The following is an 18,187-nucleotide window of genomic DNA, read 5'->3' as shown; positions in this document are numbered from 1 at the left end:
TAAATGCTGTAATCTAGTAAACTGTACATTATAGGGGTGTGTCAGACTGTTGGCTGGAACTGACCTGGAAACCAGTTTAAGCAAGTTATTCTTTCACACAAATGGGGCGCTATTAAGTCTCCGTCCAGGGAGAAGGGCCTCCCCAAGACAGCTTTGCCAATGTATATCAAAAGGCTCTGTAAAACAAAACAACACAAGGAAACCAGTCTTCTTTCATCCTGTTTACTACATGACAATTTTCCATTCTCTTTCACAGCCATACTTTCCTACTTGCTAGAATTCAAATTTTCAAGAAATTTACTTATCAACATTGTTTTTCTTTTAAAAAACCCTTGACTGCTAAAATGTATATCTTGTGGCAACTGTTTTTGCTGGAAATAGCAGTAGATTCTAAGACAATAATAATTTGAAAAAAGCCTGTGGGTGCAGTTACTTCAAGGGTCTCTGACCACTGCTACTGAATTTTTGTGAATATACATTTTTATTGAAGTATTGCAAAAAAAATGCAAAGGCCACATATTCCAAACAGCAGCAAAGAGAACACTGTTCCCATACATATATGAGAAGCTGCCTTGGTTAGTAAGCCATTATGCAAAAAGGCAAGTAAGTCACAAGAAGGATTCAAAAGAAGAGGCTTGGCAAGAAATATCGGCAAAGGGAAGCATGAATGGAACCCTAAGCAGCTAAAAGGGATGGGAGGGATAAGGGACAACTCTTCCCACAAAATCTTTTGGATCACCTAACCTTAGGAGTGCTTCCTCCCAATGCTGGCTGTGCCCTACCTGAGGAACCATTGCTGAGTGCAATCTCTAAAAAAAAAAAAAAAAAAGATGGGAGGTGGAGAGGCCAAGTTTATGGACATATTGTGTGTCAGCAGCAATATTGCTGTAAGAAAGGTATCCATCCTGGATGTCACATAAGTAGTAATCTGTCCTGTTTTCCTTTGATCCGGTTAAGGACATCAATTGTCTCTCGGATTAAGGCCTCAAAAATTCCATCTGCCAGGTGCATCTTTACATATAACTCCTCCTCCTCATAGTTCATCCACTGAGCTTCCTCTTCATGCAGTTCCTGCAACTGAAAATTTCAGGGAGGGAAAGTAGGGGAGAAAGTCACTGTAGTTAAATAGATGTTGACTGGTACCTGTTCTTGTAACCATCTATGGCTTCTCTGTCTCTGGGACAAGTCACAACAGAGTAGGTAACAGCCAGTGTGGTGTAGTGTCATATTAGGAATTGGGAGATTCAATTTGAATCCTCACTTTGCCATGGATGCTTGCTATGCGTCTCTTTTTCTCAGCCTTGCCTACTTCACAGGGTTATTGTGAAGATCACATAGAGGAGAGAAGAATGATAGAAGTCACTTTGGATTCCCAGAAGGGAGACAGTCCTAGCTATTCATTATCAATATGAAGCCATTCTATAGATAGTGGTCACAAAGTTTCTGTTAAGTGCTTAAACCACTGACTGAAATGAACAGAATGCAAAAGTAGGGATGGGCACCAAGAAAAAGTTCGGTGCTGTTCTGATTCAGACTGAATTGATTGGGGTATAGCCAAATCACCCAAATCTCATTGGCAAAGGGATTTGAGTGTTTCGAGCACAGACAAATCAATATGGCCACAGCCTGACAAAACAGCTGGTCCTCAAAGATAATCCTCTCTGCAGATCAGCTGTTTGGGGCATTTAAATGCCTCCACCCCCCACTACAGTCTGTCAAAAAGGTGAGGACCAGCTGTTTGTTGGGCTCTGTGCTGTGAGGTGGCAGGGCTGGGGGGAAGGCATTTAAATGGACCTTTAAATGAATACCCAAATCAGCATTGTTTAAAGTATTTTGGGGGTTTATCCAAGCTGAATTGCACATTTCTATTTGAAAATAATTAACTTTGGCTGGATCATGTCCATGCTTTGAGACCAAACCAACATTTCCCATAAGTACTTGTTTCTGGAAATCAAGTTTAATTTTTTTTTAATATCTACTGACCAGCAGTTGATCGACTCTATCACATTTTTTATGTCCAAATTTGATCATTTTCTGCCAGCCCACTCTGTTGCTTGGCTCCTTTTTCCAATTTAACAGCTTTAGCACCTCAGTTGCTATGAAGCTCTAAAGTACATAGACAAACAAAAACAGAATTATTTGAAGGAAGTGCTTTCTATTCACACCATACTTTCTAAAAAACAATTTGATCGGAAGATCTTTACTTAAGGAATTACATAACACTGGATACAGGACTGGAAAATTAAAGATCTGACAAATTTCCAGATAGTATTCTCTGACTCTTTCGAGAACACATCAGGATAACTGAAAACTGTAAAATTCTAATCCCTCTGAATCCTGGCCCAGCAAGCAGCAGGATAGAAATCTAATTAATAAAAAAAAATTAATGAAATATTCATCCCATGAGGTGGCAAACGAGTATTAAGCTGTCTCCGAATAACTCTTCTGCTCAGAAACTTAAATATAAAGAATCCGATGTACCAATTTAATAATAACTAAGTAGTTAAGTGCAGAAATAATAATTAACATCAGTGTGCGAATTTTGCATTTGAGAAGATATATTTTAAAAGTTTCCCTATAACCCTAAATTGTTAGAGAAAACTGAAAATGTTTTTCATTCCACTGGCATTATATTCCTGTCAGGTTGGCTAAAATATAGTGGAAGGAGAGTCCTAATGTATACTGGAGATGTAGTAGACATTGGTTTTTGCACAAAAAAACACCCTTTTGTTCAGGATAGGAAAGGCCTTTCTCATGATGGCTATTGCATATTGATATTCTTCTAATCTTCCCATGGAAATAGCACAGGTCGGTAAGCTCCAAGCAGTGTATTTTGTTTGCAAGATCAGTAGAGATCTTCCCACACAGTCTACTCCTTTCTCTGGTCTATAATAAACCAGAAGTGAGACACTTTTACATATCAGTACAAAGAAGAAACAGAGGAAGCGGAGGAATCAGTGTTTCAGGTTCCACCAGTTTTCAGAGATAAACCATAAACTTACTCTAGATAAGAACCCGTACTTCTACACAACGTTTTATGGCTTATACTCAAAGAACACCAAGTCAACCAAGTTCAAGTTAACAGGCTCAAACATACCTTGACTTCCTTAAGATCCTTTGGATCTTTTACTCGATGGAAGCACGATGAAGTGATCCTGCAGGGCTTCATCCATATAGGCTGGCTCAAACTTGGATCTTCTGCAAAAATTTCTCCAAAAGTCTCTCTTGTTAAGTCAAACACAGCCTCAGAAAATAAAAGTAAAAAGTACCTTTTAAGTTCCTTTTCAATGATATTTGGGAGAGAAATATCCACCATGCAGAACAGAGGCTGCCGTTCAGTCTGCGTGGGGATTCATTACTTTAGAGCCTTTCTAATCTCTTGAACTCTCTTGCGCTTATTCTCTTCCACACTCACTTTTTGAGAGGCTGGCCCAACCCACCTAACCCTATTAGCATCTGCTGGGGGCCAACAGAGTAGTCCCTGTTTTTCCAAGGATTATTTTCTTCCTTTGTTTGCATGTGGGCCTGAAAGTACAGTAACTGTTCCCAGTCTTTAGATCTGCTTGTCCTCCAGGCCCAGAACATGTAAGCACTAGTTTGTGTCAGCCTCTGTTGTATATGGGGTGTAACAAGCACAGTTTCTTCCAAAAGATTGACAAGTTCAGAATTCTTGAGTCAGCAGATGAGAAGGATGGTCCCAGAGCTGTACCTGTTTATAGATTTGTTTGCTGAAGGCTTTGATGTCATCGTTTTCAGGGGAATCACTTAGATCTCTGAGGAAACCAGCAGGCTGAAGATCATGCCCAAACTCTTTGCACTTCCACAGTCCCTCAGTTGTCTCGTGCACCAAGACTTCCACCTCCTTTGCAGTGTACGGGGTGGCTATAGGCTCTTCGCCCAGCCTGAGGGGTACTTTGGGAGGCTCTATCTTCAGCAACACTGCAGATTCTTCAGTTAGCTTTGGTTGAAGTTTATGAATACCAAACTCCTCATCAGACCAGTCTTGGTCATCTCCTAACACTCTCAGGAACTCCTGGCTATGCTCCAGCTCTGCCAGCCTCTTAGCAAGCTCTTCCTGCCTGCTGGCACCAAATACAGGGCTTTCCTGTACAATAGGAAAAAGAAATTACTATTGCAATGCACACATGCGATATGCACCACAAACAAATAAATATGAGAGTTCAGCAGGCTATGTTGGGCAACGCCACCTCTCATTTCAGCAGTAGAGGAAGTTGTAGAACGGCCATGTTTGTTGGACTGTACATCCCTTAAATGTGTTTCCAATGAAATCAGAGAAGGGCTCAGTCTGCTTGCCCAGAGACAGAAAGTGCCACACACAGAAAGGGAAAGTAGAACCTCTTCGTAATGTTCTCACTTTCCAACAACACTTTTAGGATGTTGTGTATGCAGAGCAGTTACAGTGGGAAAGGTTAAGTGATAGCATGCAGCCCTAGGGCATGAGTGAATAGCATCTACAGAGTTACTGCTGCAGCAAAATCAGATGCAGTCCAAAGGAGGAATGTAATTATCCCCACAGGTGTCTGTTAACAGGTGTCTTCACACACATTCTAAGGATAATCTATGAATACAAAGCCTTTGATCTTACTCAACAATCTTCTTTGGTTTTTAACTCTGTTGGCAGGTAAATATAAGATGAAGAAGAACTGGGTTTTTATACCCAAAGGAGTCTCAAAGTGACTTACAAACACCATTCCCTTCCTCTTCCCACAACAGACACCCTGAGAAGTAGTTGAGAGAGCCCTGAGGGAACCGTGACTGGCCCAAGGTCACCCAGCTGGCAGCATTGGGAGGAATGGGGAATGTATTCCAGTTCTCCAGATTAGAGGCCAGTATACCAAGTGAATATATGGTGTTCTGGTGCTGGCTTGCTCAAAGTAAACGTAAGCCAAATGGTCAGATCTAAGAACCAAGAAGCTATAGGAGGTTTTTCAAGCAGCAGTCCCTAGTGCTGCATGGCAAGCTGCTTTTCAAACAGCAAGGCCGCCAAAACAGTTTATGACATGGGGCGGGGGAGACATGAGTGGGTCAGAGAAGTCAAAAATTGGGCTGAATTAGCACAGGTTCCTTGTGTGAGCTTAAGTAGCTACAGCTCTGCGTGTGCAGTCTGCAAAACATTTCAGAACATAAAACAAGAAGCTGCCATAAGCAGGAGAAACCCATCAAGTTATAGTTATGCGTTATCATTGCTGTGGCAGCACCACAACATTCATTCCTGGAAGCATCTGAGGATATGGTACTTACAGGTCTGGGACACGAGTCGGGAGAGGAAAATTCTTCTCCATCATCCAAAGGAGAACTCATTAAGATCCTCAACAGGTTACCAGATGCCGACTTCTGCTCTTGGACAGCAGCAAGTTCTTGATTCTTAAGCCGAATCTTTTCATTCCTGACCTTTCTCATTTGCTGAAGCTGGTGGACAGTGTCCCTCACAAACACCTGCAGGCAGTCTGTCAACAAGCCCCCCTTTTCCTGTTGAACTTTGGATTTTCCCTCCCAGTAGGATGGGGACCTAAGCCTGGCTTCTAATTGGCTCCTTTCTTTTGTGAGCAAGACCAGGAGGGGAACTGCAGACTTCTCCAACATGCCCGGGGAAAGGTCCGCTTTGGTATATTCCTTCCAAGAGGGCTGCTGTTGCTTCCATTTTTCACAGACGATTCCCTCCAAGGCCCCTTCCATTGCAACAGGTGACATCTTACTAAGGGCATCAGAGATGGAGGCAGGCGAGAGCCAGCTGTCATCTGCCAAGGACTTCAGAGAATTTGCAATAGTCTGTTCTTCAGCAAGGACTTCTTCAACAGCAGCAACATTTTGGCTTTGGGGGGCACTGACTTTTAAATAATCTCCAGCTGCTATGGAGTCCTCTAAGGCAAATGCACCACTCTGGGATTTATCCTGGAGTGATTTCTCACTCAGAATTTCTCCCTCACTCCCCTCCTCTTCTTCTCTGGGATGCTCTCTGTCCTTCTGATCTGCCCTGTGGTTGTGATCTAGCTGAATCGTGCAGAAAGAGTGCTCCTTTGTGTCCATGAGGCCATCCAAACTCTCTGAGATCCAAGAGACTCTTTGTGGAGGAGCAACAATGCCATGCTTTCCTTTACAATCAAAGTACTTAACGCCATCGTAAGTGCTGTTATTCCTTCTTCCGGCCCAAAAACCTTTAGCAAAATTGGTCAGGCCCTTCAATCTCAGTGCCCCAGGCTGGAAGTTACTGACAAGGACTCTGTCCTTGACGTTTAACTCTGGTAGGGTGTTTTCCTCTACTCCTGTCTCAGAAGAGGAAGCCTGAAGTGATAAGGCGAGACAAGCCGATTCTCCCTCCACATCACTGGGCTCTTTACTTTTCGTCAGTTCTTTTGGCAATTTCGGGGTGAATAATCCTTCTGAATGAGCACTAAAAGCTACAGACAGAGCTTTGTAGCTGTGACATTCACTTACTTCCTCATCACTTCCAATACTTGCAGACTTATTCCTAGGAGTTTTTGTATACTGCGGTTTATCTCCATGTAACCTGGAATCTTTTCCAAGAAAGGGCATGCAGGTGTCAAAGTCACCCTGGTAATATTCAGCATCAAGCACCCCATCATCTGATCTATGTTTTCTTGATGAAGATCTCTCAAAACCATTAGAATCCAATGTCTCTGGGCAAGCAGACAGCTGTTCTGAAGGCAAGGTCTTATCCAGTTTCTGAGAGAACTGGCGTGATGCAGCACATTTTTCATCCCTGTAGCTTTCCCCCTGCTTTGGTATCTCTTTTCCAGCTTGAACACACTTGACAGCCAAGCTGATCTCTGGACAGGTGCTTGTCTTTAACAAGACTGGAAGGCAATTCTTTTGCTCAGGGTCCAAAGCAGAAGCCTCAGATCTTCCAGAAAACCTGTGGTCATCATCTGGCTCAGAGTCTCCTGATTTTACAAAATCTCCCCCCTCTTGTACTACACATCTGTGAGTGGAAACATGAGAATCATGACTTCTTGCATCTTCAAAAGTGTTCTGTGACACATGTGATGTTTGGCTCAAGTATCCTAAACCTTTGAGAACAGCTAAGGAGGGAAAGCTATCGCCTGCTGCTTTTTGTGGGACCTTGAGGACTGGTGATGGACTTCGGAACTGCTCCTCTGTCTGAATCTCTGCCTCAATGAATTTCTTTGGGTATGAAGAGTCGGATCTCTCAGAAAGTGGCAGAGTGTCTTGAGAGGGGGGAAAAGAAATATTTAAAATATTTTAGCATAATAATTGCTATAGGTTCAGCCCATTAAGCTAGGTAAGAGTTCAGAATTAACAGTGCCCTAGGAAGGACACGTAAAGGCAGAGAAAAGGGGCAAGAAGCACACTGTCACTTTTTCCACAAGCAAAAGGAAACCAAAGCACTTTTTGTCCCTTCAAAAAAATCCCCCTTTCACCTGTATGAAAATGACAGCTGCTTAAAGTCAATTCCCCTAATGTGAGTTCTCCTGCTAGATGGGTCACACAACCATGACCTGGCATTTATAAGACATTATTATATATTTTGGCCTTAAGTCAATACAGTGAACAGGGTGGGTTATCCAATAAACAGTTCAATAGGATTGGGACTGGAGAAATCTGAAACCAAATAGAAATCTGAAATGGAGCTGAAACACAGCATAAGAACTAATATGACATGTTAAAGAATGCAGAAATTGCACAGTAGGATTGTACATATAGTAACATACTATATACACATACTATGCATACTAGATGGACGTCTGTTGTGGGGGGAGGAATGGGAAGGCGACTGTAAGCCGCTTTGAGCCTCCTTCGGGTAGGGAAAAGCGGCATATAAGAACCAACTCTTCTTCTTCTTCTTCTTCTAGATTATGTGATTATAGATTATGTGATTATATTAGAGCAGCGGTTCTCAACCGCCGTAACACTGCAGCCCCAACTGCGGTGGCAGGGATGGCGCGCTTGTGTACGGGCGTGCGCGCAATCACACAATGATCTGGAGGCGGTGTGGAGGCAGCCAATGTCATGGCTCTGCTGCCACCCGCCACCAAACTGTCCTGGCAACCCCGCAGAAGGGGTCAGGACCCCAGGGTTGAGAACCACTGGTCTAGAGTCTCTGCCCTTTATTAAAGCATCTTTCTGTGCAGAGGGAATCAGCACCAGTGTCTTTGCCAGCCCAGCACTGAAACTGAGCCCAAAACAGTCCGAGGGAGCCCGCAATGCTGGCTCCTAATTTTACTGAAAAATCCCAAATATATATGGGATTTTTTTGTTTGTTTTCAAAAGAATCCTGATTATCTTTGGGATACCAAAATATTATACCCAAAATGTTGTATTTTGGGATATATTTTCAGTTTGTACATCTGAATGCATATCCCTAACCCATAACGACCTTGCATGGAATCATGCCTAGTTACATACCAATAGGCTCTGTTATGGACTCCAGTGACTCCTTGCAGTGTTCAGAATTAGTTAGTGATTTCCAACTTCTTGTTATCTCAGGCCTAGTGAAAAAAATCACTTACTCGTTATAGATACTTAAACAATACTGTGGTGCAGAACAAAATGCCGGATACAGAAGGATAAAAAAACAACAGGGGACTGGAAAGGTGGGAACTATTGAGATAAGAGAACACAACTAGGGCTGAACTGGGTCACACAACCCCTGAACACTCCTCTATGCATGCGGTGACAGAGGACGTGTGCTTTACCTCCCTAGCCACCCAGCATGCCAATCCTATCTCAGATGCCACCACAACCTTTCTCAACTTTTTTACTTTTGAAAAAACCCTGAAACATTCCTCAGGCTTTAAGTAACCCCAGCAGTGATGCAATCATGCAGAATATAGTTAGGAAGCATAGCTGTGGACACGTCCACCAGAGCCCCTCTCTTCCCCACCCCTTCCAGGCCCATAATTGGCCATTTTAAGAGGTGGGGGGGGAATGGGTTGACCATATATGGTCAAAGCACCTGATAAATGTCTAACAAAGTTTATATATATATAAAATTAATTAACTTCCACCGGTTCAGGAAACCCTTCCAGGGCTATTAAGAAACCCCAGGGTTTCACAAAACCCTGGTTGAGAAAGCTTTCGCCACTGGCTGTACTCAAAGGAACCTAGCTGTCCTAGGCACATAAAATTCAATGTGTATAGATCCTTTTCCCAGATAAAAACTGTATCAACTTTGCAATCTAAGCCTATGCACGAAGGCTATACTTGAATATCACACCCGCACGTACAGGGCCAGTGGTGACAATGGTGGGGCATACTAGGTGGGCGCAGTCCTGCTCCCCACCACATGTAGAGGAATGGTGGGGTTTTATCAGACTCAGCTCCCAAGAAACAAAACCTTTAATTTTAAGCTTTCATCCAATTTACCTATGGAGTGGAGATGGCTTGATCTTGGATTTCTCCGTAACAAAAGATGGAGCTTTAATTTGCGGTTTAGCTGTAGTTGCTGTCTCCAGATCCTGACTCAATTCTGCTTCCGTCTTCTTGATGAATTCATCATAAGTCTGATTAAAAAAAAAAGATGTGAGAGGATTTAAGCTTCTTCATTTTCAGAGTTTATTTTTGCTTATTTCACTAAGAAAAGGGATGCCTTTGCACAATCCTCCTTCTCACTCTAGCCACTTGGCCCATATAGACCCAGCCATTTCCAGCATTAGCTTTTGGGGATACCAAAGGGGATGCTGGGAGAAGAGAAATGCGGGGAAGATCAGCAAAACAATGCACAGCAAACACCCTAATAATCTTTCACCTAAAGAACTGTAATTCTACTAACTGTATTCTATCTATATTAACAAAAATAACATCCATGAAGGAATGAGAATTTTATTTCCAGCACATAACTATGTAGAAAACTTTAAGATAAAGCCTATCTCTAATATTTGCTATGTCTCTAATATTAACAAATTAACAGTTTCTTGTGCCTTCAAAAGAGACATGGCAATACCAACCTGCTGTTGTAAGATTTATCTTACAGAATATCTCCTAGGCTCTTGTTTAATTCCTCTCCTAACGGCTTCTTACCTCTAACTGTTTGACCAAACTAGCCTCCTGGGCTTTCAGCCTCGCCTTGTGCCTCTTTTTTTGCTCCTTTATCAGCTGGTAGACCACAGACTTTCTGTTCTGCAATTCATCCTTTAGTGCCTGGATTCGGCTTTCGATGTCACTCTGGTCTGAGGTGGTTTCTGATAAGAGAAGACAATTTTAAAGAATCAAATGAGTAGCCGTATTGGTCTGAAGTAGCACAATAAAATCAGAGTCCAGTAGCACCTTTAAGACCAACCAAGATTTATTCAAGGCGTGAGCTTTTTAGTTTAAGCACGCTTCCTCAGACTAAGAACTGACGATCATGACAGTGGGAATATATAAGCAAAAGTTAATCCTGTTACATAAGTAAACTGTGTCATAGCATCCAAACACAGCTGGATTCCCACTGTTATGAAGGTCAGTTCATAGTCTGACGAAGAGTGCTTGCACTCGAAAGCTCATGCCTTGAATAAATCAAAATTTTAAAGAATGTAACTGCCTTACATAAGAAAACTGGGTACAATTGAGCCTAGAATATCTCCTGATACCGCCTCTTACTGTAACCCACTTCTTCCATGAACCCACACTCAAAACTTGTTTTTCACCCCCAATCACTACAGTAGAAAAGTACGGGCCACTGACTTTATTTATGTCCATCTCTTGTTGCCATCTCCTGTTCCTTGCTGCTTTGTATAACCATCCTTGGGACAGTGCCCTGACTTTTGCTTTTGCACCCAAGTCTTATTAATTAGAATGATGGACAGAAAGTGTAATTTAAACACCTGTGTATTGTTGATTTCTATCCAGCTATGAGGACCCCTTAACGTTCTCAAGAATGTGTCTTTTTAAGCACAGCTGTTAATAATTTAGGCAACCCTATTCTGGTTCCCAAAAGAAAAAAACAATGCTGCATTAAGATTCCCTAATCAAAAACTATTGATGCATACTCTCTTCCACAGAAATGCACATCCAAGCAACTACAGACTGTTTTTATAAGATGAATAAAGAATATAATGTGGTAGCTGCCAACACTCTGAGATGGCTGCAATAGTCATCAAGAAGTCTAATCCTTACCTGACTGGGTCATGGATAATGACTCATCAGACCAACTATAGGATACCTCCTGGGGTTTTACTGGTACATGCGGCTGCCCTCTAGCTCTGTGGGTTCGTTTGCTGGACTCTTGTTTTGACAAAGATGTGCTGCTTTTAAGAGGAGACTGTCCAAAGGGGGAAGAAAAAGCCATCTGCTTGTAAAGTTTGTCTTTAAGAAAAAAGTTTGCATTTTTGACCTCTTACACACCAAGCATGGAAAGCATTCTGTTGTCAGAAATCCCTAGATACACTAAACATGGGGTTAGATGTGGTCAAACTTTCCACAGCAGATCAGGTTAAGAACATGGAGGTGCTCCTGGCCTCAGACTTGTGAATGAATGGGTAGGTCAGTGCTGTTGCTAGGAGGGTCTTCTTTCAGCTGCATCCAGCTCATAAACTGGACTGTTATCTAGATTCTGGTGACTGGGCTGTGTTGATCCATGCTACTGTAATCTCCAGATTAAGGATTATTCTTGCATGCTGTACACGGGGCTGCCTTTGAAGACATCTCAGAAGCTTCAACTGGTATAAATTGCAGGGGCAGTCATTCCCACAGCTGGAACAACCTCCTACTCACTGCAATAATTCTCTCCCTTGTTGCCCTCATGCCTGTAACTGCCTCTTGGTAATATGCGCATGTACGTTCTATTAATGTAAAAGATACTTTTAGCAATATGCCTAAACCCTCCCCATACCTCATTTCTACTTTTTTTTTAGTACTGTGAAGAACACGTTCACTCACAAGTTTTCCAGGTGAGGCAGAAAATTCAATTTCCTGCATATAAACCATTTCTTGCATAAGCTTGGTGTGACCTAGACTTCCCAAGTGCCCTTGGACCTCAGATGGGACAGGCTCAACAGCTAGATTGCCCATTTCTTCTGGGACAGAGCTGCCACTGCTGGGGCAAGAACAAGGTGGCACTGAAGAATCTTCTTCGCTGGCTGCTTCTGAGATGAAACAGAGTAACATCAGTCAAGCAAGAACGCCTACCCCCTTTTGCGTGCATCTACAATGGCTCTATTTTTTTTTTTTACCCTCCTAAATCTGACCCACTCAACCCCCATTACTGGATAACACAGATCCAAGCTAGGCAGAATTTTTTTTAAAGCACGCACACGAGGGTATTTGTTAGTGGAATGCAATGGAATAAAAATGTAAAAATGCACTGACTCTTCATAGCACAAACACACAGCTAGAAAAGTGATAGCTTCTGTGATAAATCAACCACCCCAGCAATTTAGAAGCAGAGATCCCAGATAGTTGTCTATGTTTTTTTTTAAATCTGCTGGTGATGTGAACCAAAAAGGGGGTGAGGGGTGAGCAGTAAAAAGTTCTCCATCTCCACTTCTCAATTTCAAATGCTATGCAAACATAAGGTCAGTATTGCAGCATTAAGCATTTCACCATATTTAGGCCATTTAGACCACTCTCACAGAACTTTGCTTTGACTCATCCACTGTAATCCTAAATGGGAAACCACATTTCAGTGAATGTCTCAAATTAACCCTTTAGGAATGGTGTGTTTGTGAGAAATACTACAGAGCCTCTTACTGCCAGAGAACAGCGTATGATGAAGCACAGACAGGGATGGGAGAGTTCTGTATATTTGAGTATTCCTTTGCACATTACGTGCTTAAAGGGATTTCTTTGAAAATAAGTGCCAGCTATACTAGCAGGGTATGATTCCAAACCGAATCGCAAGAAAAGCCCCTCTAACAGAAATCCAAGGTTACAGTAGGTCAGTGCATGGCTCTTGCCCGCATAGCTGGCACCACACTGAATGTTGCCTAGGGCTTTAGTTTCCCTCTCTCAGGCATCCATTCATTGTTGCTACCTTCCTGATTAGCCTGGTCTCCTGCTGCCATTTTGTTTGCTTTTGTTTCCAGACGTTTTTGGCCCCAAGCAGCCAAGGCATGTCTCTCTATCTGACAGATTTCTGCTTCTTCTACATCTAGATGGCGTTTCCACTGCAGCAGTTCTTCAGCATGCTGGCGCCGCTGCATCAGTTTTTGCTCTCGCTTTGTTAAGAATCTGGCAAAACAAAAGGTTAAGAAATCAATCACCCACACCGAAAGCTATAGCAGCAAGATACTCTACCTGTGGTCAGGATAGGGTAAACGCAATGAAAAAGCATTTTGAATTCTTTCCATGACTATTCATGGAATATTAGCACAAAGTATGAAAAAGTGCACCTGGCTGACTCAAGCTTCTAAATGTAACCCATTGCTAAGGGGTCATGGTCTAATTAATGGTATAACCCTCTGGGAAACAGCTGATAAGTTGACACACATCCACCTTCATCAATCCAGAGTTTCTTCCCAGTGTCTCCATTTATAAGAGGTCAAAGCAACTAAAGGCATTATTACGCAGGAGTCCCCTGACAATTTCAAGATGAACAAAACGTTTCTGAATATGTCGTCATAAGTCAGTGATCACTTTTTGGTAGATACATTTATACCCAAAGCTAAAGACAACGCAAAATCAGGGGAGGTGAGTTATTACAAAAATAAGGCCCAGTTTTATATCTATGCCATGAGAATACAGTGAGTGTTCCTATGCCATTTATTACAGTATCTTGGTAAAAGATTCAGTTCAGAAGAATTTCGATCACATACTAAATATATACATTCAGTTGGGTTGCTATGTTGGTCTGAAGCAGCAGAATGAAGTTCAATTCTGGTAGCACCTTTAACATCAACAAAGTTTTATTCTAGGCATAAGCTTTTGTGGGCATGCACAATTCCTCCGATACAATAAAATGAGAATTGTTAGGCCATGCATACATGTAGAGGGTGACCAGTAACTTATAATGAAATTACCAACAAATATATAGAAAAAAACCTGTCTTAACTCTGCTCTGGTTTGGCCTCACTTGGAGTACTGTGTTCAGTTTTGGGCACCACAGTGGACAAACTGGAGCATGTCCAGAGGAGGGCAACAAAGATGGTGAGGGGTTTGGAGAAAGGTTGGGGGAGCTTGGTCTGAGAGGGATCTGATAACCATCTTCAAGTATTTAAAAGGCTGCCATATAGAGGATGGAGCAGAGTTGTTCTCTCTTGCCCCGGAGGGACAGACCAGAACCAGTGGGATGAAATTAATTCAAAAGAAATTCTGTCTAAACATCCGGAAGAAGTTCCTGACAGTTAGAGCGGTTTCTCAGTGAAACAGGCTTCCATGGGAGGTCGTGGGTTCTCCATTTTTGGAAATATTTAAACAGAGGCTGGATAGCCATCTGACGGAGAGGCTGGTTCTGTGAAGATTCAAGGGGGTGGCAGGTTACAGTGGATGAGCGATAGGGTTGTGTCCTGCATATTGCAGGGGGTTGGATGATCCAGGAGGTTCCTTCCAACTCTATAATTCTATTATATGAAACAGGACAATTTTAAATGCAATAAACAAATTTGTTTGCTGTCTTTTTCTTAATTTTATTTTGCTTGTAGTGACGCGCAAAACAATAAGCCATTGATGTAAGCTTTAATTGGAAATCAGTACAGCCTTGATAAGAGAACATAATACTCTTAGAATTTAATTATCTTTATTTCCTTACAACTAATGAAAACGGAATGTACTTTGTACAACTTATTCATTCATACTAAGTCTTCTTTATTGTGACCACAACTGATGAAAGTTATTTGGCAGAAATGATAGTTTTGTGTGTCACTACAGGACAAATAAAATTAAGGAAAAGACGGCAAGCAAGTTTGTTTATTGCATTTAAAATTGCCTTGTTTCAGACACAATTTTACTTCTATATTGTTGGTAATAGATTCAAGAACCATACAGAAATAACAGGCTAAGTTTATAAGGTTATCACTTGTTTGGGTTTAATCCTGGGGGGAAACATAGTGAAGGAAAAAAATACGTCAAAAATGGATAGATTCATTTTTAATTATGGAATTCCGAAAGCCATTAACTGGGACACTGTCATTATGCCCCATCCATCTCCTCTCAAGCATGGAGGCATTAAACTAAATATATATGTGAAACAGGAAACAACTTGAACTGCTGACAATACAATTTATCCACAGTAAACGAACTGTGTGTTCATAATCTTGGAAACAAGTAGAAGTAACTTTTTCTTGGGCATCAGAAACTATATCTATTTTTCTGTAGGTTGAAGAGTTCCATATGTGTACTGAAGAAGTTCTCTGCATCCCTCCCATCTAGTTATGACGGCAGCTTGTTGCATAGCATTGGCTGCCTCTTCAGAGACAATTTTCAAAGATATTTTTGATGGCCTGGGAAAGGGTTAAAAAAAATCCCAATATATGTATGAAAGAAGAATTGGTTTTTATATGCCGCTTTTCTCTACCAGAAGGAGTCTCAAACTGGCTTACAATCACCTTCCCGCCCTCTCCCCACAACAGACACCCTGTGAGGTAGGGGTGAGGCTGAGAAAACCCTGATATTACTGCTCAGTCAGAACAGCTTGATCAGTGCTGTTACCCAGCTGGGTGCACGTGGGGGAGTGCGGAATCAAACCTGGCTCACCAGATTAGAAATCCACACTCCTAACCACTACACTAAGCTGGTACATATTCCAAAATTCTGCTAACACAATTCCAGAGGTTGCCTATGATGAGAGACTGCCCAGAGAAGTACACTTGGCCTGAACCAGAGCCAGTGCTTTTTCAGCCCTGGCTCCTGCTTGATAGAATGAGTTCCTGAGCAAGATCAAAGCCCTAACAGAACTCATGGAGTTTTACAGGGCCTGTAAGACCCACCAAGCCCACAGTTGAGGCCAGCAGAAATACAGTTGTAACATCTGATTTGGGCCTCTTTTGCCTTTTCCTCCCCTCCCCTCTGGCACCTCTCTGCAGGGTCAGTGCTTGTAAACCGTTTTATATTGCTTGCTGTTTTAATGATGTGCTTTACTGAATATTTATTTATGTACTTGGTTTTGAAATTAATGACTTTGTTGTGAGCGGCAGTATAGAAGTTCTAAAATAAAGAAAGAAATCATTTTTTTTTAAAAGTTAAAACCCCATTTCTTATGCCTGACATTTTCCCACCAAGAAAATATCCTCAACCAATAACAAATTTTAATAGTTACTTCTTATCCACCCGGTTGCGCATTTTCTTTAATTTCTTCAAAATGCTACAAGTCTCATTGCTGGAGAGAGAAGAAAGGCTGCAGGTCTCTGCATCCACTGGCAGTGGGCTGGAAGAATGAGCTTGTTTGGCATCGGCTTCACTGCAATGCTCCTGTCAAAAAAGGAGATCAATATCAACAGTGAGAGGCATCCCATCACACTGGTTCCTAACGCTGACATATTTCAGCTACTCAAATGGGGAGAAATTAAAATGCATAAAAACGAAACAGCGAATTACTTCATGGGAAACTCATTTCCCCACAGGTGAAGCACCAACATGTGCTGTGAACTGGAAAACGTGTGGAATGGTTTAAGAACTGCAAATGTCCATATACCAATTATTCCCCTTTAATCAATATCTTTAGACTGAACTAAATGCTACTGAGGCTTCCTTGGACTCCCTCCTCCCATACTGTCCAGCTTGCCAGTTAAGATCTTCCTTTCAAGTTAAAATCTTCTTTGTACCTGCACAGGCAGGACAGGTGCTGTCCAGAGAATGACCTTTTTCAGAAATGGCACCTTGCCTTTGGAATGTCCTTCCCTTAAGGCTCACCTGGTGCCCATCTTACTGTCCTTTGCCAGGCTAAAACATTTCTTTATGCCAAGGGGTTGACCGAAAGGTATAATCTTTTAAAGTCGTTTTATTTCTAGCATGAGGACAACATTTTAGCCTGCTGAATGTTGCCTTATATTTTTTTATGGTCTGTTTTATGTGGATGTTTATAATGATCTTTTCTATGGGTCATCTATAGATTTAATCTTGCTCAAAAGATCAGACAGAGCGTTTTCTCAATTTCATTTATTTATAAAAATGTACAGCTTATCACATCATCATCACAGCTCTCCTCTCTGTTCCAGGTAATGTTCATTTTTTTAAATTCAAGAACTCCAGCAGCACACATAACACTAACAGGATACTTCCGCAGGGCGAGGTTCCTGCTGTTGCAGTGCATCTTACCAGCTGATTTTCCCCTGCAGATTTCAGTTTTTCTTGCAGTTTCATAGTAGTTTGGTGTATTTGCTCTATCTCTTCCTGCTGCTTGAGTATCAGCTGTCTCTCTTTCTGGGCAGCCTTGTTAGCCTCCTGAAGATACTCAATTTCTGCCTGTCCAAGTGCAAAAAGACAACACAAAAGGAGTAGCAACATTCTCATCTTCACAGGTTTTCTGTTTGCTTATTTCCACCTTCAATTTTGTTCCTCATCTGCTATTCAACAAATTATTTTCCATCCATTGCTCCTCTAATTAATTATTTGTTTAAAATTTATATCTCACCCTTCCCCAGCGGCTCCAGGCAACTTACAAGGTTTAAGATATCTAATTAAATTTTAATTTAGGGGTTAAAATTCTAAAATTAATAATTAAAATTAAATAATTAGCCCCATTAATTCAGAAACCTAGGGATGCCTCTTATGAGGAATTTTAGATGGTTGCTAAACTGGGGAGGGGATATATGGAGGTCAGCATATCCTTGGTGTTATTTGTAGACCTCTTCAGTCTTTTTTATTGCCTCATATCCTTTACAAGCAGTATTCCACAAAAGCACTTCCTATCAGTGAGGATGCTCTTCATAGAATCCTAGAGTTGAAAGGGCCCATGCAGGCCATCTAGTCCATCTAGACCCCTGCTCAGTGCGCGTGCGGGGCCCTGCTTCCCTCTCCCCCCCCCACAGTAAAAAGGTTCCCGAGCTGCAAGCTTGCGGCCTGGGAAGTTTTTTACTGCGGGGTGGGGGGAGAGGGAGCTGCGGCCCGGCACCGGGCCGTAGCCCAGTGGCTGGGGACCACTGTCCTAGACTATCTTTCCAGACCCAAGATGGGACACAGGAAGTCATGTTGTACCATAACACATGACAAGAAAAGGAGCTGAGTTATGACCTTCGCAATGCAGGAAATCCATGTTTCAAGTGGGCATGGAGGACTGGAGGAGTGCCTGGCAACAGTGACAGGTGGCCAGGGCAGGATGTGTGGGAAAGAGGAG

At 42.1% G+C, this 18,187-nt stretch overlaps 1 protein-coding gene across 7 annotated transcripts in view; it reads right to left on the bottom strand.

The window, feature by feature from the left end:
* Positions 1-208: 208 nt before the first annotated feature.
* The window catches only part of LOC143835188 (centrosome-associated protein 350-like), a 71,282-nt gene continuing 53,303 nt past the window's right edge, over positions 209-18,187 (bottom strand). For 6 of the 7 annotated variants that reach the window (XM_077332451.1, XM_077332452.1, XM_077332454.1 and 3 more), the window contains 13 exons: positions 17,170-17,316; positions 16,172-16,323; positions 12,953-13,149; positions 11,860-12,065; positions 11,098-11,242; positions 10,021-10,181; positions 9,367-9,503; positions 8,407-8,489; positions 5,263-7,208; positions 3,710-4,105; positions 3,098-3,244; positions 1,984-2,106; positions 209-1,077 (listed from right to left, as the gene is read on the bottom strand). In XM_077332451.1, the coding sequence (XP_077188566.1) occupies positions 913-1,077; positions 1,984-2,106; positions 3,098-3,244; positions 3,710-4,105; positions 5,263-7,208; positions 8,407-8,489; positions 9,367-9,503; positions 10,021-10,181; positions 11,098-11,242; positions 11,860-12,065; positions 12,953-13,149; positions 16,172-16,323; positions 17,170-17,316 (4,005 nt within the window). In that variant the 3' untranslated portion in view covers positions 209-912. The remainder of the gene's footprint in view (positions 1,078-1,983; positions 2,107-3,097; positions 3,245-3,709; positions 4,106-5,262; positions 7,209-8,406; positions 8,490-9,366; positions 9,504-10,020; positions 10,182-11,097; positions 11,243-11,859; positions 12,066-12,952; positions 13,150-16,171; positions 16,324-17,169; positions 17,317-18,187) is intronic. The other variant, XM_077332453.1, reaches the window with a different exon arrangement.

This window comes from Paroedura picta, chromosome 4 (assembly GCF_049243985.1).
Source record: "Paroedura picta isolate Pp20150507F chromosome 4, Ppicta_v3.0, whole genome shotgun sequence".
NCBI classification, from domain to species: domain Eukaryota; kingdom Metazoa; phylum Chordata; class Lepidosauria; order Squamata; family Gekkonidae; genus Paroedura; species Paroedura picta.
The sequence above is the reverse complement of the archived record's forward strand: the minus strand, read 5'-3'. Positions and strand labels throughout refer to the sequence as shown.